The following is a 26,607-nucleotide window of genomic DNA, read 5'->3' as shown; positions in this document are numbered from 1 at the left end:
TTTCCCATATTAGGGAAGTTTTCAACTATAATCTCTTCAAATATTTTCTCAGACTGCTTCTTTTTCTCTTCTTCTTCTGGAACCCCTGTAATTCGAACGTCGGTACGTTTAATGTTGTTCCAGAGGTCTCTGAGAGTGTCCTCAATTCTTTTAATTCTTTTTTCTTTATTCTGCTCTGCAGTAGTTATTTCCACTATTTTATCTTCCAGGTCCATTCTTCTGCCTCAGTTATTCTGCTGTTGATTACTTCTAGAGAATTTTTTATTTCTTTTATTGTGTTTTTCATCATTGTTTGTTTGCTCTTTAGTTCTTCTAGGTCCTTGTTAAATGTTTCTTGTATTTTCTCCATTCTATTTCTAAGATTTTGGATCATCTTTACTGTCATTACTCTGAATTCTTTTTCAGGTAGACTGCCTGTTTCTTCTTCATTTGTTTGGTCTGGTGGGTTTTTACCTTGCTCCTTCATCTGCTGTGTGTTTCTCTGTCTTCTCATTTTGCTTAACTTAAACTGTGTTTGGGGTCTCCTTTTTGCAGACTGCAGTTCGGTAGTTCCCGTTATTTTTGGTGTCTGCCCCCAGTGGCTAAGCTTGCTTCAGAGGGTTGTGTAGGTTTGCTGGTCGAGGGGACTGTTGCCTGTGTTCTGGTGGGTGAGGCTGAATCTTGTCTTCTGGTGGGCAGAACCGCATCCAGTGGTGTGTTTTGGGGTGTCTGTGAACTTAGTATGATTTTAGGCAACCTCTCTTCTAATGGGTGGGGTTGTGTTCCTGTCTTGCTAGTTGTTTGGCATAGGGTGTCCAGCACTGTAGCTTGCTTGTTGTTGGGTGGAGCTGGGTCTTACCGTTGAGATGGAGATCTCTGTGAGAGCTTTCATCGTTTGATATTACATGGGGCCAGGAAGTCTCTGGTGTGTCAGTGGCCTGAACTTGGCTCTCCCACTTCAGAGGCTCAGGCCTGACAGACGGCCAGAGCACCAATTCCCTGTCAGACACTCAGCTCAGAAGAAAAGGGAGAAAAAGAAAGAAAGAAAGAAGGAAACCATAAAAGTTATTAAAATAAAAAATTAAAAAAATTATTAAACATAAAAAAATAAGAAAGTAATAAAAAGAAAGAACAACCAAACCAAAAAACAAATCCACCAATGATAACAAGCGCTAAAAACTATACAAAAACAGAAAAAAACCACAAAAAATCGGACAGACAGAACCCTAGGACAAAAGGTAAAAGTTTCTTTGAGGACTTTCAGCTTTCAGGGTAAGTCTTGGCCAGTAAATTGTGGATAATTTCAGCCCTTCTCATGGTAGAGACCACCCATCACCCCGTAGACCTAAGGCAGGCAGCTCTACCTGCATTCCTAGATAGGCTTGCAGGAAAAAGGGTGAGCAGCGCTTGATAAATTTTGGTGTAATATCAAAGGAGAACATGTGTAATTGTGTGAAGAAGCTATTAAAATACTCCTGCGTTTTAAAACTACGTATCTGTGTGGGGCTAGACTCTCCATATAGTTCAACCAAAAAAACCATATTGCAACAAATTAAATGCAGAAGTAAATACAAGAATCCAGCTGTCTTCTTTCAAGCCATATAGGAAAGGAATTTGCAAACATATAAAAGAGTGCCGGGCTTCCCTGGTGGCGCAGTGGTTAACATTCCACCTGCCAATCCAGGGTACACGGGTCCAAGCCCTCGTCTGGGAAGATCACACATGCAGTGGAGCAGCTAGGCCCGTGCACCACAACTACTGAGCCTGTGCTCTAGAGCCCATGAGCCAAACTACTGAGCCTGCCTGCCTCAGCTACTGAAGCCCCTGCCCCTGGAGCCCGTGTTCCGCAACCAGAGAAGCTACCACAGTGAGAAGCCCACGCACTGCAACAAGAAGCCTGCGCACCGCAACGAAGAGCGGCCCCCACTCACTGCAACTGGAGAAGGCCCGCCCGCAGCAACAAAGACCCAGTGCAGCCAAAAATAAGTAAATAAGAAGAGCACACTGTATACTTAAAAAAAAAAACAAAACAAAAAACCGACAGACAGAACCCTAGGACAAATGGTAAAAGCAAAGCTATGCAGACAAAATCACAAAAAGAAGCATACAGATACACACTCACAAAAAGAACAAAAGGGAAATATATATGTATATTAAAAAGAAAAAAGGAAGAGAGCAACCAAATCAATAAACAAATCTACCAATGATAATATAAGCTCTAAATACTAAACTAAAATAAACATAACACCGGAAACAAAATTAGATGCAGAAAGCCAGCCCCAAGTCCACAGTTGCTCCCAAAGTCAACCACCTTAATTTTGGGATGGTTCATTGTCTATTCATGTATGCCACAGATTCAGGGTACATCAAGTTGATTGTGGAGATTTAATCTGCTGCTCCTGAGGCTGCTGGGAGAGATTTCCCTTTCTCTTCTTTGTTCTCACAGCTCCTGGGGTTCAGCTTTGGATTTGGCCCTGCCTCTGCATGTAGGTCGCCTGAGAGCGTGTGTTCCCGCCCAGGCAGGACGGGCTTAAAGTAGCAGCTGATTAGGGGGGTCTGGCTCACTCAGGCCAGGGGGAGGGAGGGGTACGGCATGCGGGGTGAGCCTGCGGCGGCAGAGGCCAGCATGACGTTGCACCAGCCTGAGGCGCGCCGTGTGTTCTTCTGGGGAAGTTGTCCCTGGATCACGGGACCCTGGCAGTGGTGGGCTGCACAGGCTCCCGGGAGGGGAGGTGTGGAGAGTGACCTGTGCTTGCAAACAGGCTCCTTGGTGGATGCAGCATCAGCCTTAGTGTCTCATGCCCGTCTCTGGGGTCCGCGCAGATAGCCGCGGCTTGCTCCCATCTCTGGAGCTCGTTTAGGAGGTGCTCTGAATCCCCTCTCCTCGCGCACCCTGAAACAATGGTCTCCTGACTCTTAGGCAGGTCCAGACCTTTTCCCGGACTCCCTCCTGGCTTGCTGTGGCGCACTAGCCCCCTTCAGGCTGTGTTCACGCAGCCAACCCCCGTCCTCTCCCTGGGATACGACCTCTGAAGCCGGATCCTTAGCTCCCAGCCCCCACCCGTCCTGGCGGATGAGCAGACAAGCCTCTCGGGCTGGTGAGTGCTGGTCAGCACCGATCCTCTGTGCAGGAATCTCTCCACTTTGCCCTCTGCACCCCTGTTGCTGCGTTCTCCTCCATGGCCCCAAAGCTTCCCCCCCACCCACTCCCCATCTCTGCCAGTGAAGGGACTTCCTAGTGTGTGGAAACTCTTCCTCCTTCACAGCTCCCTCCCCGAGGTGCAGGTCCCATCCCTATTCTTTTGTCTCTGTTTTCCTTTTTGCCCTACCCAGGTATGTGGGGAATTTCTTGCCTTTTGGGAAGTCTGGGGTTTTCTGCCAGCGTTCAGTAGGTGCTCAGTAGTTGTTCCACATATAGATGTATTATTGATGTATTTGTGGGGAGGAAGGTGATCTCCACATCTTACTCCTCCACAATCTTGAAGGTCCCTCCTCGGGAGAAGTAAGTTTGACCAGGTAGGCTGAGGCCCTGTAGGGGAGGCTATGCTTAGGAATCCAGTGAAGGATTGGAGTAGTAGGGGTTACAGGAACATTTCCCATGTCTTTGCCCACACACCGTGGCTGCTTTTCCACCGCCCTTCTCTAATCCCTCTAGTCATTTTTCTCCGTCTAGCGCAGCCATCATTACACACCCTCTCTTTCCTACACCTCCTTCTCCTCTCTCTTTCTCTCCTTCCCTAGCTGTCAGAATCAGCTCAGAAGTCATCATCTCTGGGAGCACTCTGAAACCCTACAGTTAGAATTAATCATTACTTCCTCTGTTTCCACAGTGATCGTCTTACCCCTTCATTTATAGCACTTAGTGCATTCTGTCTTGTATTACGGATATTTCCATCTCTCTCCCTTCATCGGATTGTAGGGGGCTTCTTATCACAGTAGCCCCGGTAGAGTGGCTTGAATCCAGATCATACTTAATATATGTTTGTTGATGAATGAATGAATGAATAAGGGATCCTTGTTTACCAAAGTTTTTATTTATATTATGTGTAAAGAGATAGATGTAGTAGAGACCAAAGTGGTGGAAATTCTAAAGGACTTTAATGATCAGATGAAGAAATTGTTTGGAGAAGTATAAAATATGTGCTCTGTCTCAGTTCAAGAGTATTGACCGCAATTTGGCTCTCCTAACCCTTTGCCTAAGTATAAACCACAGCCCTTCTTCCACACCCATACTCTGCACCAAACCACAGCCTCATAGCTCCAGCTTTACTAACCCGCCTGTGAATGTGCTGCCTGTTACAAGACGGAGCGGATACAATGAGACTAGGACAAGAAAGAACACCTGAAAACAAGGGAAATGGACTTTCCCCTGATTTATTTAAAACTTTTCTTCTCAAAAGTTCACTTTCATGGTATAAGCAGGTTTTTTTTTTTTGGTTTTTTTGTTTGTTTTTTTAAAGAAGATGTTGGGGGTAGGAGTTTAATTAATTAATTTATTTTTGCTGTGTTGGGTCTTCGTTTCTGTGCGAGGGCTTTCTCTAGTTGTGGCAAGCGGGGGCCACTCTTAATCGCGGTGCACGGGCCTCTCCCTATCGCGGCCTCTCTTGTTGCGGAGCGCAGGCTCAGTAGTTGTGGCTCACGGGGCTAGTTGCTCTGCGGCATGTGGGATCCTCCCAGACCAGGGCTCAAACCTGTGTCCCCTGCATTAGCAGGCAGATTCTCAACCACTGCACCACCAGGGAAGCCCCCTGGTGTAAGCAGTTTTAAGTGGCTTTTCAAACATTAGCAGAGTTCAAACTCATACATGAATCAAAATTAGGCTTAAAATGTTTTATGCACAGCTGTGTTGGTTCCTGCACTTTCCACGCTTGAAGGATTTTAGATCACTAGTCAGCGTGTTGCATTTGCACATTTTCTTTATGCCTTTCAAATCGGAGCCTATTCATATACATGCACATCTTTTTGTAGATAATGATTTATGTATTTAGAAGCTCACTTCCTCATCAGTAAAATGAGGGGGTTGGAGTAGAAGATTTCCAAGATTGCTTTGTCAGCATTTTAAAATGAGTCAATTATCGTGTGACTGTAGGAATTAATTTTTGTCCAAGGGCCAGTGCCTACAGAATCTTTTTTTTTTTTTTTTTTTAGATTAAAATCTTTTAAAAGAAGACTACAGGACAACACCACTTACTACTCAACACAGTTGCTTAAGCAATTAAAAAAGTGCAAGTTAACGATTCTGTTCACAAGATTTTACAGATCATTCCCCGTTTTGCCAAAAATTACTACTCATACAAATAACTTTTTTTTTTTTTGCGGTACGCGGGCCTCTCACTGCCGTGGCCTCTCCCGTTGTGGAGCACAGGCTCCGGACGCGCAGGCTCAGCGGCCATGGCTCACGGGCCCAGCCGCTCCGCGGCATGTGGGATCTTCCCGGACCGGGGCACGAACCCGTGTCCCCTGCATCGGCAGGCGGACTCTCAACCACTGCGCCACCAGGGAAGCCCCATACAAATAACTTTAATGTTCATACTGTCAAGTATTATATTTTCCATTTAGTGCTTTTATATACAATTTCCTTTTCCCAAGACTAAATATATATACTTTTCATATATATATATATATACACACATATATATATATATATATATAATTTAAATAAGTAAACTTTCACCTTTGTCATAAAGCTCTTCCAAACAGACCAGAGGAAAGCTACCAGGTTATCTCTTTCACTGTGTTCTCTTCTTTTTTTTTTTTTTTTTTTTTGCTTCATCTTGCTTGGTATAATTTAATGCCCGTCTCACAGGATGTTATGATGATTAATTTAATATCTTTGTATAACGTACAGTGTTATGTAATTTCTTCTTGTTTTTCTTGAGTAAATTCATATCCTTAAGCAACTCACTGTAAACAACAGTTACTTACTTGCTTAAATTACTCTTATCTTCTATTATCAGCTGAATTGTGTCCTGCTCAAGTTAATATGTGGAAGTCTTAACCCCCAATACCTGGTAATATGACTGTATTTGGAGATAAGGCCCTTAAGTAGGTAACTGAGGTCAAATGAGGTCAAATGGGTGGGCTCTAATCCACTATGACTGGTGTCCTTATAAAAAGAAAATATTAGGACACAGACATGCACAGAGAGAAGACCATGTGAAGACAAAAGGAAAACATGGCATCTACAAACCAAGAAGGGATACTTGAGAAGAAATCAATCCTGCTGACACCTTATCTCAGATTTCTAGCCTCTAGACCTGTGAGTGAGTAAATTTCTGTTGTTTAACCTCCTCAGTCTCTGGTACTTTGTCATGGCAGCTCTAGGAAACTAATACAACTTTTTATGGCCTCCTTGTCTCAAGTTGAAAGTTCAATATTTGGCATCATAGCTAGGAAACAAAAATATCATCTACATTCCTTGTTGTAGTCTTTCTTCCCCATTCTCATTGCTAGTAATTTCCATATTTGGGTCTCTTTTCTGTGCCTTGTAAACAGAGCGTTACGCTCATTTCTGGTCTTACTGCTAATATACAGTAAATGTGCAGATACCGAATAGATTTTGGAGAAGTGCAGCATATAGTTGGCACATGTGTGTATGTGTGTGTATTCATATAATTTATACTTTTTCTCTATTTTCTTCCTTTGGTGTGAGCTAAGATTCTCTGCTTTTGTGACGAGTACTCCTGAGTACTAATCCCTGAATTTAATTCACCAAAAATTGCCAAAAATAATAATAATATGGGGAAAGAGAGAGTGATAGAGGGAGAAGAACAAACAATCAGGCAAGGGCAGTACTGTGAATTATTAGGGTCTTATTAATAAGATTATGTTAGTCTAGAGGAAATGACCATAAATATCATCAGTGAGCCCAGTTGGTCTTTACTGACTGCTAGACACATCCCTGAGTTCTGTTCTTAGTCCCCAACTGTATGATTACTACTGTCTGGAAGTATCATTTGAACAACTAAAGTCACTTAATGGAAAAGGAATATGTCTTTAGAGAGTCAACAGTAATTTTTCTATCTGATTAAAAAGGAATGTTGACTGTCTGGCAACCTCAGTCATATTTGTAAGCAGGAAAGCATTGGTTATTAAAAGTGGATGATGTAAAGAGATGAGCAGAAACTTTGGCAATAGGTATACCTGGATTTAATTCTCACTTCTACCGCTTGGTAGCTGGATAGCCTTAGGCAAGTTTCATACCTCCCTGAAATTCACTTAATTCATTCTGTAAAATGGCATAATAACTTACTATAGCATCCTTTTAGGAATTTTAAATCAGTTCTTGAAATAAAAGTACACAATATATAGACAAGTATGGATTCCTCAATAGGTGTTTGACCTTTCATTTCTCCAGTATCCCACCTGCATCAAATAAAGAAAAATACTTTTTAAAATTTACGAATATTTCATTGTTGTAAAGTTAAAGCCATAAAAATAATCAAATGGCCCACTATCATACCGTTAGAAGAAAAAAAAAAAGGTGTTCATGAGAGTTCCATATTAGAATACAAGTTTTCCTTAGGCACCTGTTTATGTATGCTATTCTGCTCTTTACAATAAATAATTAAATTTAAAAGACTTAATTCCTCACTTTTAAGACCTTATTAGTTTACAAATTACATATTGACCTATGCTAAATTTTATACCGACCCATGCTAATGAATTCAGTACAGAAAACAAAAAACACTGCACTCAAGCAAACTACATATATATATATATATATATATAACTTATATGAGAATTGCTACTCCAGCTTTCTTTTGGTTTCCATTTGCATGAAATACCTTTTTCCATCCCCTTACTTTCAGTCTGTATGTGTCTCTAGGTCTGAAGTGGGTCTCTTGTAGACAGCAAATATATGGGTCTTGTTTTTGTATCCATTCAGCCAATCTGTGTCTTTTGGTGGGAGCATTTAGTCCATTTACATTTAAGGTAATTATCGATATGTGTGTTCCCATTCCCATTTTCTTAATTGTTTTGGGTTTGTTATTGTAGGTCTTTTCCTTCTTTTGTGTTTCTTGCCTAGAGAAGTTCCTTTAGCAGTTGTTGTAGAGCTGGTTTGGTGGTGAACTCTCTCAGCTTTTGCTTGTCTGTAAAGGTTTTAATTTCTCCATCAAATCTGAATGAGATCCTTGCTGGGTAGAGTAATCTTGGTTGCAGGTTTTTCTCCTTCAACACTTTCAATATGTCCTGCCACTCCCTTCTGGCTTGCAGAGTTTCTGCTGAAAGATCAGCTGTTAACCTTATGGGGATTCCCTTGTGTGTTATTTGTTGTTTTTCCCTTGCTGCTTTTAATATGTTTTCTTTGTATTTAATTTTTGACAGTTTGATTAATATGTGTCTTGGCGTATTTCTCCTTGGATTTATCCTGTATGGGACTCTCTGTGCTTCCTGGACTTGATTAACTATCTCCTTTCCCATATTAGGGAAGTTTTCAACTATAATCTCTTCAAATATTTTCTCAGTCCCTTTCTTTTTCTCTTCTTCTTCTGGAACCCCTATAATTCGAATGTTGGTGCGTTTAATGTTGTCCCAGGGTCTCTGAGACTGTCCTCAGTTCTTTTCATTCTTTTTTCTTTATTCTGCTCTGCAGTAGTTATTTCCACTATTTTATCTTCCAGGTCACTTATCCGTTCTTCTGCCTCAGTTATTCTGCTATTGATCCCATCTAGAGTACTTTTAATTTCATTTATTGTGTTGTTCATCGTTGCTTGTTTCATCTTTAGTTCTTCTAGGTCCTTGTTAACTGATTCTTGCATTTTGTCCATTCTGTTGTCCATTCTATCTCCAAGATTTCGGATCAACCTTACTATCATTATTCTGAATTCTTTTTCAGGTAGACTGCCTATTTCCTCTTCATTTGTTAGGTCTGGTGGGTTTTTATCTTGCTCCTTCATCTGCTGTGTGTTTTTCTGTCTTTTCATTTTGCTTATCTTACTGTGTTTGTGGTCTCCTTTTTTGCAGGCTGAAGGTTCGTAGTTCCTGTTGTTTTTTGTGTCTGTCCCCAGTGGCTAAGGTTGGTTCAGTGGGTTGTGTCGGCTTCCTGGTGGAGGGTACTAGTGCCTGTGTTCTGGTGGATGAGGCTGGATCTTGTCTTTCTGGTGGGCAGGTCCACGTCTGGTGGTGTGTTTTGGGGTGTCTGTAGACTTATTATGATTTTGGGCAGCCTCTCTGCTAATGGGTGGGGTTGTGTTCCTGTCTTGCTAGTTGTTTGGCATAGGATGTCCAGCACTGTAGCTTGCTGGTCCTTGAGTGAAGCTGGGTGCTGGCGTTGAGATGGAGATCTCGCGGAGATTTTTGCTGTTTGATATTATGTGCAGCTGGGAGGCCTCTTGTGGACCAGTGTCCTGAAGTTGGCTCTCCCACCTCAGAGGCACAGCACTGACTCCTGGCTGCAGCACCAAGAGCCTTTCATCCACAGGGCTCCTTAATTTGGGATGATTCGTTGACTATTCAGGTATTCCACAGATGCAGGGTATATCAAGTTGATTGTGGAGCTTTAATCCGCTGCTTCTGAGGCTGCTGGGAGAGATTTCCCTTTCTCTTCTTTGTTCTCACAGCTCCCAGGGGCTCAGCTTTGGATTTGGCCCCGCCTGTGCGTGTAGGTCGCCGGAGGGCGTCTGTTCTTTGCTCAGACAGGACGGGGTTAAAGGAGCCGCTGATTCAGAGGCTCTGGCTCACTCAGGCCGGGGGGTAGGGAGGGTCACGGAGTGTGGGGCGGGCCTGCAGCGGCAGAGGCCGGGGTGACGTTGCAGCCTGAGGCGCGCCGTGCGTTCTCCCGGGGGAGTTGTTCCTGGATCCCGCGACCCTGGCAGTGGCGGGCTGCACAGGCTCCCCGGAAGGGCGTGTGGCTAGTGACCTGTGTTCGCACACAGGCCTCCTGGTGGCGGCAGCAGCGGCCTTAGCGTCTCATGTCTGTCTCTGGGCTCCGCACTTTTAGCCGCGGCTCGCGCCCGTCCCTGGAGCTCTCTCAAGCAGCGTTCTTAATCCCCTCTCCTCGTGCACCAGGAAACAAAGAGGGACGTAAAAGTCTCTTGCCTCTTCGGCAGGTCCAGACTTTTCCCCGGACTCTCTCCCGGCTAGCCGCGGTGCACTAACGCCCTGCAGGCTGTGTTCACGCCGCCAACCTCAGTCCTCTCCCGGCGCTCCGACAAAAGCCGGAGCCTCAGCTCCCAGTCCCGCCCGCCCCGGCGGGCGAGCAGACAAGCCTCTCGACTGGTGAGTGCCGGTCGGCCCGATCCTCTGCGCTGGAATCTGTCCGCTTTGCCCTCCGCACCCCTGTTGCTGTGCTCTCCTCCGCGGCTCCCAAGCTCCCCCACTCCGCCTCCCGAAGTCTCCACCCGCGAAGGGGCTTCCTAGTGTGTGGACACTTTTCCTCCTTCACAGCTCTCTCCCGCTGGTGCAGGACCCGTCCCTATCCTTTTGTCTCTGTTTAGTTTTTTCTTTTGCCCTAACCAGGTACGTGGGGGGTTCCTTGCCTTTTGGGAGGTCTGAGGTCTTCTGCCAGCGTTCAGTAGGTGCTCCGTAGGAGTTGTTCCACGCGTAGATGTATTTCTGGTGTATCTGTGGGGAGGAAGGTGATCTCCGCGTCTTACTCTTCCGCCATCTTCCCGGAAGTCTCCCTACAGAATCTTTAATGGTTTTTTCTTTAGAATGTTTGCCACTAGGTGGCAGTAAGAAATATTATTCTTAGCGATGAGAAGTACTTATCAATTTTTAAGTTTACTTTAAAAGAGAGATTTGTAGGTCTAAAGTTTAAGGTGTCTGTTTTGAAGTTATGCAACCATAGCAAGGCCTCAATATGTTGTTTCTAGGACTTATGCTTATTTCATTCAGGGATAAAACTCTTGTGTCCCTTCATAGCAATTTGTATTAGGGAATTATGAGAAAAAACACATAAGTTAAAGCGCATAATTGCATTTTACAAAATTTTTTTTACGATAAAAAGTTAAGATATGGTAATTGTAGAAACTTTGGAAATACAGGTAGTATAAAGAAGAAATTTTAAATCACTCCCAGAAATAATATATGTTAACTGTCATGTTTCTTCCTAGTATTTTTTTGCATATAAAATTAATATCACATTGAATATACAGTTTTTATACCTTGATTTTCAAATTAATGTTACATTGTCTTTTCCTATGTCATTAAATATCTTTTTTACAATGTGATTCATGCTGCTGGATAAACCAAGATGGATTCAACAAATCCAATGTTGTTGGGTGCTTTGGTTGCTTCTAGTTTTTCACTGTTACAAGTAATACTGTCATGAACCTAAATCTTTCCTTAGGATATATTTTTGGAAATCAAATTACTGGATAAAAGGATATGAATTTTAATGCTTTGGTTACATATCATCAAGTGACTTCCCAGGAAGGCTTTACAAATTTGTGCTCCCAGGACTTCCCTGGTGGCACAGTGGTTAAGAATCCGCCAATGAAGGAGACACGGGTTCAAGCCCTGGTCTGGGAAGATCCCACATGCCGTGGAGCAACTAAGCCTGTGTGCCACAGCTACTGAAGCCCGTGCACCTAGAGCCCGTGCACCGCAACAAGAGAAGCCACCTCAATGAGAAGCCAGCCCACCACAACAGAAGAGTAGCCCCCACTCGCCGCAACTAGAGAAAACCCATGCGCAGCAACGAAGACCCAACACAGCCAAAAATAAATAAGTAAATAAATAAATAAATAATAAATTTATTTATTTTAAAAAAAATTGTGTATCCAACAGCAATGGAGTGCCCCTTACCACATCTTTGCCAACACTGAGTATTAAGGTACAGGGTTGTTTTTCTTTTTTTCTTTTTATTATTATTATTTTTTTTGCGGTACGCGGGCCTCTCACTGTTGTGGCCTCTCCCATTGCGGAGCACGGGGTCCAGACGTGCAGGCACAGCGGCCATGGCTCACGGGCCCAGCCGCTCCGTGGCATGTGGGATCTTCCCGGACCGGGGCACGAACCCGTGTCCCCTGCATCGGCAGGCGGACTCTCAACCACTGCGCCACCAGGGGAGCCCCTGGATTGTTTTTATATTGATAAAATCATTTCTGTATATACAATTTTGCATCTTCCTTTCTTCATTTAACATTATAACCATTTAAAATGCTGTCATAAATTCTTTATAAGCATTTTAATGGCTTACAGTGAGCCATGGTATTGAGGGTATTATAAATTAATCATTCCCTGCTGTTAGACGTTTTTTACTATGAGAAATAACACTGTAGTGAACATCTTTGAGCATAATCCCCATCATGGTATTTGGATTTATTTCCTTAAATGTATGTTAAAAGCTCTGAATGCTTTTAAAACCTTTAATATACATTCTCAAGTTGTTTTCTATAAAGTAGGCCTCTACCAACCTATAAGGTGTCTTCACGTTACAAACATCTAGGCAGACATAGCCCTGGCAGTCCAAGCATGGGAGTGGGTATGGTTTGTGTTATACTTGCTTACACTCTATAGGTGCCTTCGTGCAGTTCACAATAGCAGTGATGTGTGGATCCCATTTGTATTTTTCCAATAGCTCACACAGAGTACCTGTTTCAGAGAACCCAGATTAGCATTAGGTATTCATGTCTTTAAAACTCTTTAATTCATTTAATGGAAAATGTTATGTTGATATTTAAATTTGCCTTTTTGATTATGAGGCTGAACATTTATCCATGTGTTTCTTGGGCATTTGTGTTTTGTTTTAGAAATTATCTGTTCATACTCCTTTTTTATGCTCTTAGTATTTGTCATATGGTATTTTGCACACTGATTTGATTACATATGTCTGTATTATTTGTTGTTAATATTCTTCATAGTTTTGTGCTTATATTATTCACTGGAAAACACAAGAGTTTTTTTGTTTTTTAATTTAAAACGATCAGTGATTTGCTTCCTTGATTTTCAGTTTACAAAGTTCTTCCCCATTCAGACATGTGAAAAGTACTTGTATTTTCTTCTTGTTTATTATTTTATTTCAGTTTTACATTGATCTCTTTAATTTACAGTAAATTCAAGTATATTTTAATAAATAAAGTAAGGTGAGAATCTAATTTTTTTCAAATAGTTTTCCTAGCACCATTTATTGCATAATCTTTCCTTTGTGATTTGTGGTGCATTCCTTTTTATGTATTAAATTATCACCTCTACTCTGATAAAAATATTTTACTGAGTTTGAAAACAGTAAAGATCACATTTTTAATATGGTAAAAGCACTGTTCATTAGTTATACATTTTTTTCACTGTTAGTATTTGTTTAAATTTACTTAATGTAATAATTTTATCACTAACTTATTTATTCTTTATACCTGAATCAAAGTGACCTGAGTTATTTGGACAAATTAAGATTATTTGTTTCATAGCGACCACCCCATTTGCAAATGACCCAGATTCTAGGCATTATATATAATGGGGACTTACATTCATTTTTAAGACCTTTTTCTCTTTCTGTTTATGATTTTTAGGGGTTGTTATCTCATATACTTTCCACCTTCAGATTTAATATAAAAGAAGTTGATCTTTTTACTCAAGTTCTTGGGTATGCACCCACAGATTACTATCCTGGTTTACTTAAAAATGTGAGTATTTTTAATTTATTAGTATTGAAATTTTCATTGCTTAATGTACCATCTGAAAAAAAGGTAAATGGAAATATTTCAGTCCTCCAGGAGAGATGTTTAACTTTTCTATGTTTATCTCTTCTTACCTTGGGTGGACTTATGACCATGTAAGGAAAAAATGTGAGATGGGAGATTATGAGAAAGAAGAAGGAAACCAGGAGAGGTTATTCTAAATCAACCAACCTCTCTGTCCCTTAACACATACATCTCATTTATTCTCTCAAAGATTTTTGGGAGAAAAGATTTCCTTAACCAATATAAACACAGCCTTTTACTGTTGGATGAATTTCGTATTTAAAAATAACCTGATAGGAATTTTATGTTAAAGCAAAATATTCAATAATAACAATCTTGTAAATAGTATTATATATTTACATCTTAGTATTAAAGCTGTGATTTCGTCTACCTTAAATTTTAACCAAATTCAAGAAATTTTAACTTATGGTCTTAACAGAGCTCTTCTAAAAAATGTTATGAGATTTTTAATGTTTATTAACTATTCCTGTCTTTTGGAAGCTTTATACATGAATAGCATTTTAAAAAAATAAAGAACTAAGTTAAGAAAGGAAAAAAGTAAGCTAACTCTAACATGGTTTTATTTTTAACAGGCTTGGTTTTAATTTGGGGGAAATTAATGACTTGTCTATTATTCATTTGCTTACATCAGAATATGGAGTAACAGACATTAAACATAAAATCTAAGTTATTAGTAAATGTGACTCGGCACTGCTTTGACAAAGTAAGACAAGGAAAGGATTGGTGGGGAAAGAGAGTAGGGAATCTCAACGGAAATATCACTCACATCAAGAAAAATAGAACTGATGTAATCCTGTTTGCAGCGTGAGTTAACCTGAAACTGATTTTGTTTTACAGATGGTTTTATCATTAGTGTCTGAACTCAGAGAGAATCATCTTAATGGATTTAACACTCAAAGGCGGTAGGTGTTAAACTAAACATCCCTATTCTTAAGTTTCAAAATGTATCAGTTTGGTTATAAGAGAAAAATTTTATAATTCTTAGGAAATGCATGTTCATAGTTATGGTTGTATTCTATGTGGAGAGATTATTTTCAGGGGATACATGGCAAATTGGTAAGTTTTACAAATTTTCTTCTTTTAATTACTATTCTCTCAACTCTCAGGTCAGTAAGTAGATCATACAATGACTCTTGGGCACCCATTGAGTAAAAAGCCCCACATATGCAGTATGGAACACAAAAGGAAGAAGTGTGCAGCTCAGTGTGAGTGTGTATCGTTCAGACACACACATACACGATCAGAATATTTACAAGTCAGTAGATATTTGATGTACACAAATAACCTATTTTAAGAAACATAATATTCCAAAATCTAGACTAAACAAATCAAACAGATTCAGACAAATTTAAAGGCAATTAATCATATTACAAAATGTTTCTTCACTATATGAAGGAATTCAAAGTTGTTTTTATTGGTGAACATTTCATTTTTAACAACTCATTAAGAGAATCTGGGGGCCAAAGAAATTTGTGGCATTTTTTTTGTAAAGCTATTGGAAATTAAAGCTCTATCAGAAATGGTCTTTGCCCTCAGCCTTTAGGAGTCCTTTGCATTTAACCCCTTAAAATAAACTATAAAACTCTTAGATGAAAACACTGGAGAAAATCTTCATGACATTAGATTTGGCAGGGATTTTTGGAATATGACACCAAAAGCACAAGAAACAAAGCAAAAGTAGATAAATTGGATTTCATTAATATTAAGCCAACACCTAGTAAGTGAGTGAAAACATTTGAGAATGATATATCTGATAAGGGACTAATATCCAGACTATAAAAAGAACTCCTAAACCTCAACAACAAGAAAAAACTCACTTCAAAAATGGGTAAGAGGGCTTCCCTGGTGGCGCAGTGGTTGAGAGTCTGCCTGCCGATGCAGGGGACACGGGTTTGTGCCCCGGTCCGGGAAGATCCCACGTGCCGCGGAGCGGCTGGGCCCGTGAGCCATGGCCGCTGAGCCTGCGCGTCCGCAGCCTGTGCTCTGCAACGGGAGAGGCCGCAACAGTGAGAGGCCCGCGTACCGCAGAAAAAAAAACATAATGCTTAGTGAAAGAAGCCAGTCATAAAAGACCACATATTGTATGATTCCATGCTTATAGAATGTCCAGAATAGACAAATCATACTACAGAGACAGAAAGTAGATTAGTTGTTGCCTGGGACTAGAGGTGGATACAGGGATTTCCTGCAGATGAGCACAAAAGATCTTGAGGTGATGGAAATGTCCTGAAAGTGGATGATGATGATGATGATGATGGTGATGATGGTTGTCCAAGTCAGTAATTTGTTAAAAATCTTTGAATTGTACATTTCAAATAGGTGCATTTTGTGGTATATAAAATATACCTTAAAAAGTAATAAGAAGAGCCTGTAGGGTGCATGGAAAGCACTTACCATCATTTACATGTCAGGTAAAGACTTTGATTTAGCCTTGAGGTGAATGTTGAATAATGGATCTTTTAAATAATAGAATTAAAAATTACTGAAGGGGACTTCAAAAATCAATAAGATGCAGTGTGTACATACACCCCACACCAAACTCCCAATATAGGTAAAATTGATTTCTTAAAATTCAGCTAAAAATAAATAAAAATAAAAACAAAACCTGTTAACAAATACTAAAGGGCAGCCAGACGTAGAAGATATTTACAACTTGTAAAACAGACAAAGGACTAGTATGCAAACTATAGAAGTGCCTCCTGGAAACCACTCATAAAGAGGCAAACACTCCAGTATGGAAATGGACAAGCTGTATAAGCAGGTCATTACCAAAAGAGGAAAACTGAATAAATAATAAACATTTTAAAAATTCTTTAGGAGTGATGTCAGCAAGATAGAATAGGAAGCCCTAGTCCTGTTCCTCCACAGAGACACGAACTTAAAACTAGTGTATGACCCAAAGAGACTTTATGGGACTTCAGAAATCAATTACAAAGTCACAATACCCCTGGCAAACTCAAAGTCAAGCATAGCCATACCAAAACGGGTAAGAAAGCCATTTCATATCAACCACAGTAGCCCCTCCCTTAAGCTGGCCTGGCTTGGGAGGATGGGGGGGAAAAGTCCAGCTGGAAGTATCTCCCTTGGGAGGGAAAGACTGGAAAGTGTCCAGTGTTCTGACTTTTGGGGGGCTACCTGAGGGACTGCTATCTGTCCTTCCTGACTCTGACCACTGACAGGGAGTCGGCATACTTTCAATTGCTGGAGACCATGGAGAGTTAAAGAGCGCTCAGCTGCTCTTTGCAGCAACAGAAAACTGGCAGTGCCACAGACAGGTTGGCTCAGGTCAGCATGATTAGGACAAAGTATCCAACTCACAACTTCTCTTTTGGGGTGGGGGTGGGGAGAAGAGTGGAATGTGCATACCATGTTACAACTTTTAAAGGGGCTACCCTAGAGATTAGTTTCCGTCTGCCCTGACTTGAGGCAGTAACAGAACCAGCATACTTTGGATGCCTGGGGGGCTGGAGAGAACAAAAGAGCTTAGTGGCTTGTTGCAGCATCAGAGAACCTGTGGTACCACAGATAAACACTAGAGGGAGGAAGAGATTATAAACTCCTGAAAAAGAAACTGGCAAAGCTCTAACTGGGAAATTATGTGCCTAGGCCCAGAGAAGATGCATCCCCAGAATATACCAAAAATTATAGGATGCAGGAAAAGCATTATTAAGAGGGAAGTATCTAGTGGTAAATGCCTTCATTAAAAAAGAAGAGGGAACTTCCCTGGTGGTCCAGTGGTTAAGAATCAGTCTTGCAATGCAGGGAATGCCTGTCTGAACCCTGGTCAGGGAACTGAGATCCCACATGCTGCAGGACAACTAAGCCCATGCCTCAGCTAATGAGCCTGGGTACTCTAGAGCCCATGCACCGCAACTAAGACCTGATACAGCAAATAAATAAATATTTAAATAATAATAAAATAAAAAAGAAGAGATATCTCAAATCAACAACATAATTTTATATCTCAAGGAGCTAGAACAGGCTAAACCCAAAGATACAGCAGGAATGAAAAAAATAAAGATTACAACAGAAATAAACTAAATAGAGACTAGAAAAAAACAGTAGAAAAAACTCAAAGAAACTAGGGTTGGTTTTTTAAAAGATCAACAAAATTGACAAACCCTTAGCTAGACTAACAAAAACAGAATATTCAAGCAATAAATACCAGAAATGAAAGAGGAGACATTACAACTGATGCCATAAAAATAGTAAGAATCATAAGAGAGACTATGAACTTTTATACACCAAAGAATTGAATAACCTAGAAGAAATGGGTAAATTTTTATAAACGTACAACCTATTAATACTGAATTATAAATTTAAAAATCTGAACAGATCTATAACTAGTAAGGAGATAGAATCAGTAATCAAAAACCTCTCAACAAAGACAAGTCTAGGACCAGATAACTTCACTGGAGAATTCTACTAAACATTTAAAGAAGAATTAATACCAGTCCTTCCCAAACCTCTTTCAAAAAGTTAGAGAAGGGAATACTTCAATATTCATTTTATGGAGCCAGCCCTGATATCAAAATCATACAGATATACCACAAGAAAAGAAAACCAAGACCAATATCCCTGATGAATATTGATGCAAAAATCCTCAACAAAATACTAGCAAAAGAAATTCAACAACACATTAAAAAGCTGATGTAGGGCTTCCTTGGTGGCGCAGTGGTTGAGAGTCCGCCTGCCGATGCAGGGGACACGGGTTCGTGCCCCGGTCTGGGAAGATCCCATATGCCGCGGAGCAGCTGGGCCCGTGAGCCATGGCTGCTGGGCCTGTGCGTCCGGAGCCTGTGCTCCGCAACGGGAGAGGCCACAACAGTGAGAGGCCCACGTACCAAAAAAAAAAAAAAAAAAAAGCTGATGCAGCATGACCAAGTGGGATTTATTCCTAGCATGCAAGGATGGTTCAACATACAAAAATTAATCAATGTAATACACCATATTAATGGAATGATGTACAAAACGACACAGTAATTTCCACTGATATAGAAAAATTATTTGATAAAATTCAATACCCTTTCGTGATAAGAACATTCAAAAGACTAGGAACAAGGGAACTACCTCAACCGTAATAAAGACCACATGTTAAGGACCCACAGGTAACATCAGACTCTCTGGTGAAAGATTGAAACCTTTTTTTTGAAAACCAGGAAGCAAAGATACCCTGTCTCACCACTTGTTTTCAACATAGTACTGAAGTCTTGACCAGAGCAATTAGGCAAGACAAAGAAATAAAAGCCATTCAAGTATAAAAGGAAAAAGTAAAATGATCTATGTTCATAGATGACATGATCTTATATGCAGAAAACCCTAAGGACTCCACAAGAAAACGGTTAGAACTAAAAAATGAATTCAGCAAAGTTACAGGACACAGAATCAACACTCAAAAATCAGTTTTGTTTCTATACACTAACAATGAGCAATCCAAAAAGGAAAATTTAAAAATCCCATTTACAGTAGCGTCAAAAAGAAAAAATGTTTAGGAATAAACTGAAGGAAGTAAAAGACTTGCACACTACAAAACGTTAATGAAAGAAATTAAATATGACACAAATAAACGGTAAGGCATCCTGTGTTCATGTATTAGAAGACTCCATATTGTTAAAATATCCATACAACCCAATCAGTCTATAGGTGTGATGCAATTCTGTCAAAATCCAAATGGCATTCTTCTTTCGCAGAAATAGAAAAACATCCTAAAATCCATATAGCATCTCAAAGGACTCCAAATAACTAAAACAATCCTGAAAAGAAAAACAAAACCAGAGGCTTCATACTCCATGATTTCAAAACATAATTCAAAACTACATTCATCAAAATAATTTGCTACTGGCATAAAGCCAGACATGTAGACCCATGGAACAGACTAGCAGTGAAGTTGCAAAAAGATATCTGTAATATGTCATTACTTACATAAAATTTCAAAACACTCAAAACAATACTTACCTATAAAGTAAAAGAGTTAAAAACTATTCAGAAATGATCTGCACCATTTTAGGGGAGTGCTAACTCCTGGAAGAGGAAATGGGATGAGAAGAAAGGTGTTTCAACTGTAATTGAAACATTTTATTTCTTAAAACATCAAATATAAATGTTAGCATTGTAAGATCTGGGCAGTGGGTATACAGTTGATGTTTAATAATTCTCTGTGTTTTTGTATACATCATAAGTACTTTATAATTAAAGTTTTAAAAACTAAAATGCAGTGTTACCTAGTAAAATGCTAAAAATTAGATAATATTCAAAATAAAGAAATGATTTCCTGCCTCCAGGTCTTGTTTCCAAAATAGCAGGTGTAGTTCATGAAAAAATAATCATCTTTAATCAGCCTTAGATAGCTTAGTATGTATTCCTCTCTGCAACTTTTCCCCTTTATTTACATATTTTTGCACTCTATCCATTATTTAATTATACTGGTCTCTTCAGACATTTTTCTCAGAATTATTTGTGCTTTTCATGTTCTCAGTTTTGGACAAGAGAAGACAGCAGTTCAGAAAAGTGTCTAAACTCTGCTGACCACAATCAGGAGAGCCTGCTGGAAGATATTAGCAGATCCTCTCTTTATAGCTGAGGCTCCGTTTGTACCAGATTGGGCCATTTTGTGGGGCAGGTTCATTTCCAAATTCATGACTGTTTCTTCATTAAGGATATTTGTTTTTTAAAAACAACATGGACAAATTTCCTGGCGCAGAGCAAAGTCCACTGAAGGGAGTCCATGCTGGCACCCCAGCTGGCAGTAGCAGCAAGGATAAAATGGTGATTAATTTGGTTAGTAGTTTAGAACATTCTTAGTCAAGGCAAATCTGTGATTTAATTAGTAAAATTCTTAACTGAATTTACCAAGAATATGAGATGCCTGTGCTAATAGAATGTCCTCTAGACACTGACACATCGATATATTCCTAATATGCTCTATTGAATGATGTTTTCTATGGAGTTTTTTTTTTTTTTTTTTTCCCTTTTTAGAGAGAATTTTAGAATTCAACAAGAGGAACTTCTTGTGGGTATTTTTCTGAATGTGTTATGTTTTTAGGGAAATTCAATCTCTTGGATTAGGTTCATTTATACTTACCAGAAGGTTGAATTTAAAAAGGAATTTGATACCCAACATACTTTTTGAGTCTCATAAAGAGAGAGAGAGCTTTGAAAATCCTACTTTTAAGACCTAAAACCAGGAAGTTCTCTTCTACCTCCAGATAAGACCCAGGTCCGTAAAACCTTGTGTGAGACTCAGAACTCTTAAGTCTACAGTTCTCTAGTGAATTATAAATTGAACCAAGTGTGTTCTCTTGTCTTGAGTAGGAACTGATCTTGTGAAATCAGTTAGTGGAATGGCATCATGATAATATTTGAAAGAGCTGCCAAACATGCTGGAGCCATTACAGTTGTTGCTGTAATAAGTTATTATAATAATTAAAATATGTATCATAACAATGTGTTCATCCTACTATATATCTGAAGTTATCTGTACATCAGCATGGTGGGCAAAACTACTTTCTGATACACTTGGATCCAGATATTCCTATTATTTATGAAACTTGAGTCTTATCATTACTTTCCTTCTACTTGTATGGCTTCAAATGTTAAAACAACCAAAAGACTCTCAAACTTAAATTGCTTATAAATGATACTATACTGCTTTTTTTCTGGGGTTTGTTTTTTTATAGAGGGTTTCTACACTTTTTTTCTTTTTGCCACTTGAATGCTTAAAGTTCATTTCAAAAGATTTGAAAGCCTCATTGAAAATATAGAAATTAATGTAATAACATCAATGCATAAATTGTCAGTGGAACAAAAGGAGAAATTAGGAAAATCTGTTTGGTTCTTTTTGCATTATTTTTAGACGCCTGATAAACGATCTTGTCATAGTGCTTTAAATAGAGTTTCACTTGCCACCAAGTAAAATCAACAATCCAATGACAGAATGTTTAAAATCTCTCTTGCTCTTTGCTACAAACTGTCTAGAAGGAGCAACATTGTGGACTTTCTGAGCATCATCAGTTTATCTTGTAGTTCTATGGTTTGCTGCAGATGGTTTGGAAACTTCAGTACAACCACATAGGAAGGATGTCTCCGGCAGTATATGGTTACCATTGAGCCTTCTGTAGTTGAATTCTTGTGCAGAAATCATTTGGAAGTGCTGCTCTGGCAATCAGTCAAGACCTAATGCTTAGTGTAATCCAGTCTGGAAAACATTGCGTAACTCTGGTTGAAGTTGGATCTCAGCTCTCTGGCAAGCTTCTGACAAAAGAGGGAGCCTTGAAGGCTGTGAGCCATTTGCAGCCCTTCAGAAGATTATCGTTTGGCCTGCCTGCATTTTGGTAGAACCAAGAGCTACGTCAGTTTACCTGAGACTTTAGAATTTTTCAGGAAAATTATCTTGGGTTTTTTTCAGTCTAATGAGAGATACAATCTGCAGCCCATAAGCTTCAGCGCTTGATAAATGAATGCCCTTGGTGCTGAGGTCCTCTTTTCCACCCACTCAGTTACCAGTGATAGTCTCTGACTCTCCTCCTTTTTTTTAAGATAATGAGAGAAAAGTTGTACTTACAGGTCTTTTAAAGAGGAGGACTGATGAGTCAAGGCTGTAGAGGCAAGATCACTATCTCTGTCCTCCTATATTTCAGAGTTCTGGATTTATTATGAGTGCATGTAATTCTCAGGCATATTTTTCAATTTCTCAAACATTATAGCGCCCTTGCTCTATGCAAAATATTCTGCTAGATTCTGTGCAAAATATGCACACACAAAAGCACCCTACATCACACACGAATACAACTTTCCCTTCTCTTATCCTACCCAGTAAGCTCATATATTCCAAAAACTTAAGGTATTTACAACTCAAGATAAATACGTCTTTTTGTTAACAACTTAGATGATAGACTCAAAAACACATGAATTAAATTTTAGGTCTGAAACCACCTAGACGGTAAGTTAGAGAAAGATGATAGAGCACTGTGGAAGATAAATGCTGTTGAAGAGACTTCAGTCATTTAGGAAAGTGGTAAAGAACAAGAAGTGAGTTTTAGAAAGGGTGAATATTTAAAGAGAAAAGACAAACTGTTCACACAAAAGAAGATATCATTGTGTAGCTCGACAAAAAAATTATCTCTATGAGAATTTTACTCTTGATTTTCAAGAAAATAATACAGCTAAACTAATAATTTGTAGGAATTAATTAATACAAATATAAACCTGAAATGCAGTTCTATCATGTTTCCTTAAGGTATTCAGATTATTGCTAGAGATTGATATCTAGTTCTGGGGACTGCTATTAAAGTGTAGAGCAATGTTTCTCAAACTTCAATGTGTATAAGATTCCCCTGGAAAAATGTAAACAGTTTTGTTGGCCTTACTCCCAAAGATGCTGATACTGCTGATTCCCAGGACCATACTTTGAGTAGCTCTGCTATAGAGAACTTGGACAGACCCTGAAGACTAAGTGCAAGACCTATGAGGAATAGCAACTCTAATAATCTAGCCAGGAGATTAAGATGAAAATGTAATTTAAAAAATTAAGTCAGGTGATGGACTAAGCACCTGAATGTCCTAGCATTCTTTTTATGCTTCCAACCTCTAGAATTACAGGGAAATTTTAACAATTAAATATATAATATTGTGAAATAAGGGGGGCTTTTGATGACCCACAAACTGTGAGAAAGGCTTAAAATGGTTGGTAGTGGGATATTTTTCAAGGCAAATATCACATCCCAGAAAGTTTGTAAGAGGGTTACTTCGCGGGTGGATTCAAGGAGTAGTAGGGTACATGGCAGCCAACAAGATACTTGTTAGAGTACTGCAGTAATAGCAGCCAGCTGACTAGTCCCTCATACACTCCTCCAACTCATCCGCTGCCCCCAAAAAAGAGACAACAAAGGTGTCCTGTTTCCCACAAGAATGGGGGAGGAGCCTTTGGAGGAGAACAAGCACCAGATGGCTGCCAACTCCCAGCAGTGTGGGGATGCTCTAACGCCCAGAATGCAGTTTACTGGCAGCCCTGGCCAGCACCGCGTCCTGACCCTTGACCAAGTGCTGGAGGCGGGCTGCACTGAACAGAGCACTCACGGAGAGACTAACATGGAACCCCAAATGCCAGAAAGAGCAAATAAACGAAAATCACCAGACATTCATGAAAAGTTGACACCATAAGGGAAAAATGAACCAAATGCAACAAACAGAAAATGCAAATGTACCAATTATATGCATTCCCAAGGACAAGCAAATGGATTTTTTAAATAAAAAATGAATAATTAATTATCTTAAGAATAGTAAGAGAAACTATCAAATCCTTGAAGTAGGAATAAGCTGATGTTTTTTCCAAAGAGACTTACAGGGGATAAAAAAAGAAAATTCAATAAACAGTTTATTGAGTTTATGAATAGGAGATAAAGCTAAATATTAACTAACAATGACTCCAAAGATTGAGCTGAGTAGTTCTCCTAGGATATAATACAACAGGACAAAGAAATGGAAATTAAGACAAGTGTTTTCTTCTTTTTATTTTTAACTTTTAATACAGAGATCAAAAGGGGTGTCAAGGAAGATGGTGGATTAGGAAGTGCCAGGAGTCCATCTCTTCACCTAGACAAAACTTTCATTGACAGGATCCGTTTGATGTAACTGTTTTAGTACTCGAGTCTGTTTGAGGACTTTCAGCTTTCAGGGTAAGGCTTGGCCAGTAAATTGTGGATAATTTCAGCCCTTCTCATGGTAGAGACCACCCATCACCAACCCCCTAGACCTATGGCAGGCAGCTCTACCTGCATTCCTAGATAGGCTTGGAGGAAAAGGGTGAGCAGCGCTTGATAAATTTTGGTGTAATATCAAAAGAGAATATGTATAATTGTGTGAAGAAGCTATTATAATACTCCTCCCTTTTAAAACTACATATCTGTGTGGTGCTAGACTTTCCATATAGTTCAACCAAAAAAAAACGTATTGCAACAAATTAAATGCAGAAGTAAATACAAGAATCCAGCTGTCTTCTTTCAAGCCATATAGGAAAGAAATTTGCAAACATATAAAAGAGTGCCGGGCTTCCCTGTTGGCGCAGTGGTTAACATTCCGCCTGCCAATCCAGGGTACACGGGTCCAAGCCCTCGTCTGGGAAGACCACACATGCCGTGGAGCAGCTAGGCCCGTGCACCACAACTACTGAGCCTGCACTCTAGAGCCCTCAAGCCACAACTACTGAAGCCCATGTGCCTAGAGCCCGTGCTCTGCAACAAGAGAAACCACCACAATGAGAAGCCCGCACACTGCAACAAAGAGTAGCCCCCGCTCACCACAACTAGAGAAAGCACGCTAGCAGCAACGAAGACCCAACACAGCCAAAAACAAATAAATGAAATCAATAAATTTTTAAAAATAAAAGAACTTTCAATTGAGAATCAAGTAACTAAGAGATCCAGTTTTACCAAGAATTTAAAAAAAAGTGCCACTCTTCTCACTGTTTTTGTTTTGTAAAATATAGTAATTTTTCAACAAAAATGTTATTCATGTTAACACCTAATGGATTTGTTATGGTTACTTTTAGTGAATTGATAAATACTTTTAGGTGTCTTTGTTTTAATTTCAAATATGAGTATCAATAGTTATAACCTCAGAAACAAAAGCTGTTTGGTCTTTTAGTAATTTTTAAGGGTTTTTGAAACTCAAAAAGTCTAAAAACTACTGTCCTATGGTGAAGATCACAGTCAGCTTTCCCCACCCATGCACATATTACTCACTACTGGGTTTTTAGTGCCTGACTGTTAAATATAAGATGACAGGCCATAACTTCTATTCCACTAGCAGCTCACCTCTTTGGGCCCAACTCAGAAACAAGAACCAGAAAGGTAATCTTTCTCAGGCTGGTCAAGCCAGACTATTGCTGAAATAACTGGAAGTAAACCCTTAGTTACTACCCGTTTCCACTTTTCCAAAAGTGTTGCATCACTTCATTTATCATAGGTAACGGCCCCTGTGCGTTTTAGTCCAGCAAAGTCAAGCTACGGGAGCCCTTAAAATGGTGGGAATTCACATTGGGTTTGTGGCCTGTACTATCGAAAGCCTTAGTTATAACACATTAAGCCTATAATTACACTTTGATTTGATGTGATTTCTGATATTTGGCACTGGTCAAACTGCAGTTTTCCCTTCTTTTCTTTTTCTTCTTTTTTTTTTTTGGTGCAGATGATTGAACAGAGTCTTCCCTGTTTATTTGGTGCAGTAATGTATAGAAGATAAAATGGGGGAAGGAGAAATGATCACCTTTAACAAGATTACTTTTTAAATGTTTTTATATATATTTGAAATTGTTAAATTGGTTTTGCTGAAACAGAATTTCACCCTTGAGATACTATTTGAATGTTGATTTCAATAAAGGTTATTGAAGGTGTTAAATAAAATAAAATAAATTTTTATATATATATATATATTTAAGGTGTTTAAAAAAAAGATGATGGGCAATGGTCACTACATATTTAAGGAAATATATTAAGCATATAGTCTTGAAAGTAGAAACCAGTGAAAATAAAGAAAAAAAAGATTATTTAAAGAAAAGATCATCTAAAATAAATTCATGTCATTGTCCCCATTAAGGGACTTCCCTGGTGGTCCAGTGGTAAAGAATCCACCTTCCAATGCAGGGGATGTGGTTTCAATCCCTGCTCGGGGAACTAAGATCCCGCATGCCATGGGGCAACTAAGCCCGTGTGCCACAACTACTGAGCCCCTGCCCGCCTCAACTAGAGAGCCACGTGCCCCAAACTACAGAGCCCACATGCTCTGGAGCCTGCTGCGCCACAACTAAAGAGAGAAAAAAAAGAAAAACCGCATACCACAACTACAGAGAAGCCCATGCGCCACAACAAAAAGATCCTGCATGTCGCCACTAAGACCCAACTCAGCCAAAAAAAAAAAAGTCCCTACTAAAATAAAAGGTAATATATCCACTAAACAAGAGCAGAATGCTAGACTCACAGATACAGAA

The 26,607-nt window shown here is 39.6% G+C and overlaps 1 protein-coding gene across 4 annotated transcripts in view; it reads left to right on the top strand.

Moving 5' to 3' along the window:
* The window catches only part of FANCC (FA complementation group C), a 281,309-nt gene that overhangs the window by 185,994 nt on the left and 68,708 nt on the right, over window positions 1–26,607 (top strand). For all 4 annotated transcript variants that reach the window (XM_060301110.1, XM_030832881.2, XM_060301112.1 and 1 more), the window contains 2 exons: window positions 13,434–13,547; window positions 14,463–14,527. In XM_060301110.1, coding sequence (XP_060157093.1) covers window positions 13,434–13,547; window positions 14,463–14,527 — 179 coding nt within the window. The remainder of the gene's footprint in view (window positions 1–13,433; window positions 13,548–14,462; window positions 14,528–26,607) is intronic.

Source organism: Globicephala melas, chromosome 6 (assembly GCF_963455315.2).
Source record: "Globicephala melas chromosome 6, mGloMel1.2, whole genome shotgun sequence".
In the NCBI taxonomy this organism is placed as follows: Eukaryota; Metazoa; Chordata; class Mammalia; order Artiodactyla; family Delphinidae; genus Globicephala; species Globicephala melas.
The sequence above is the reverse complement of the archived record's forward strand: the minus strand, read 5'-3'. Positions and strand labels throughout refer to the sequence as shown.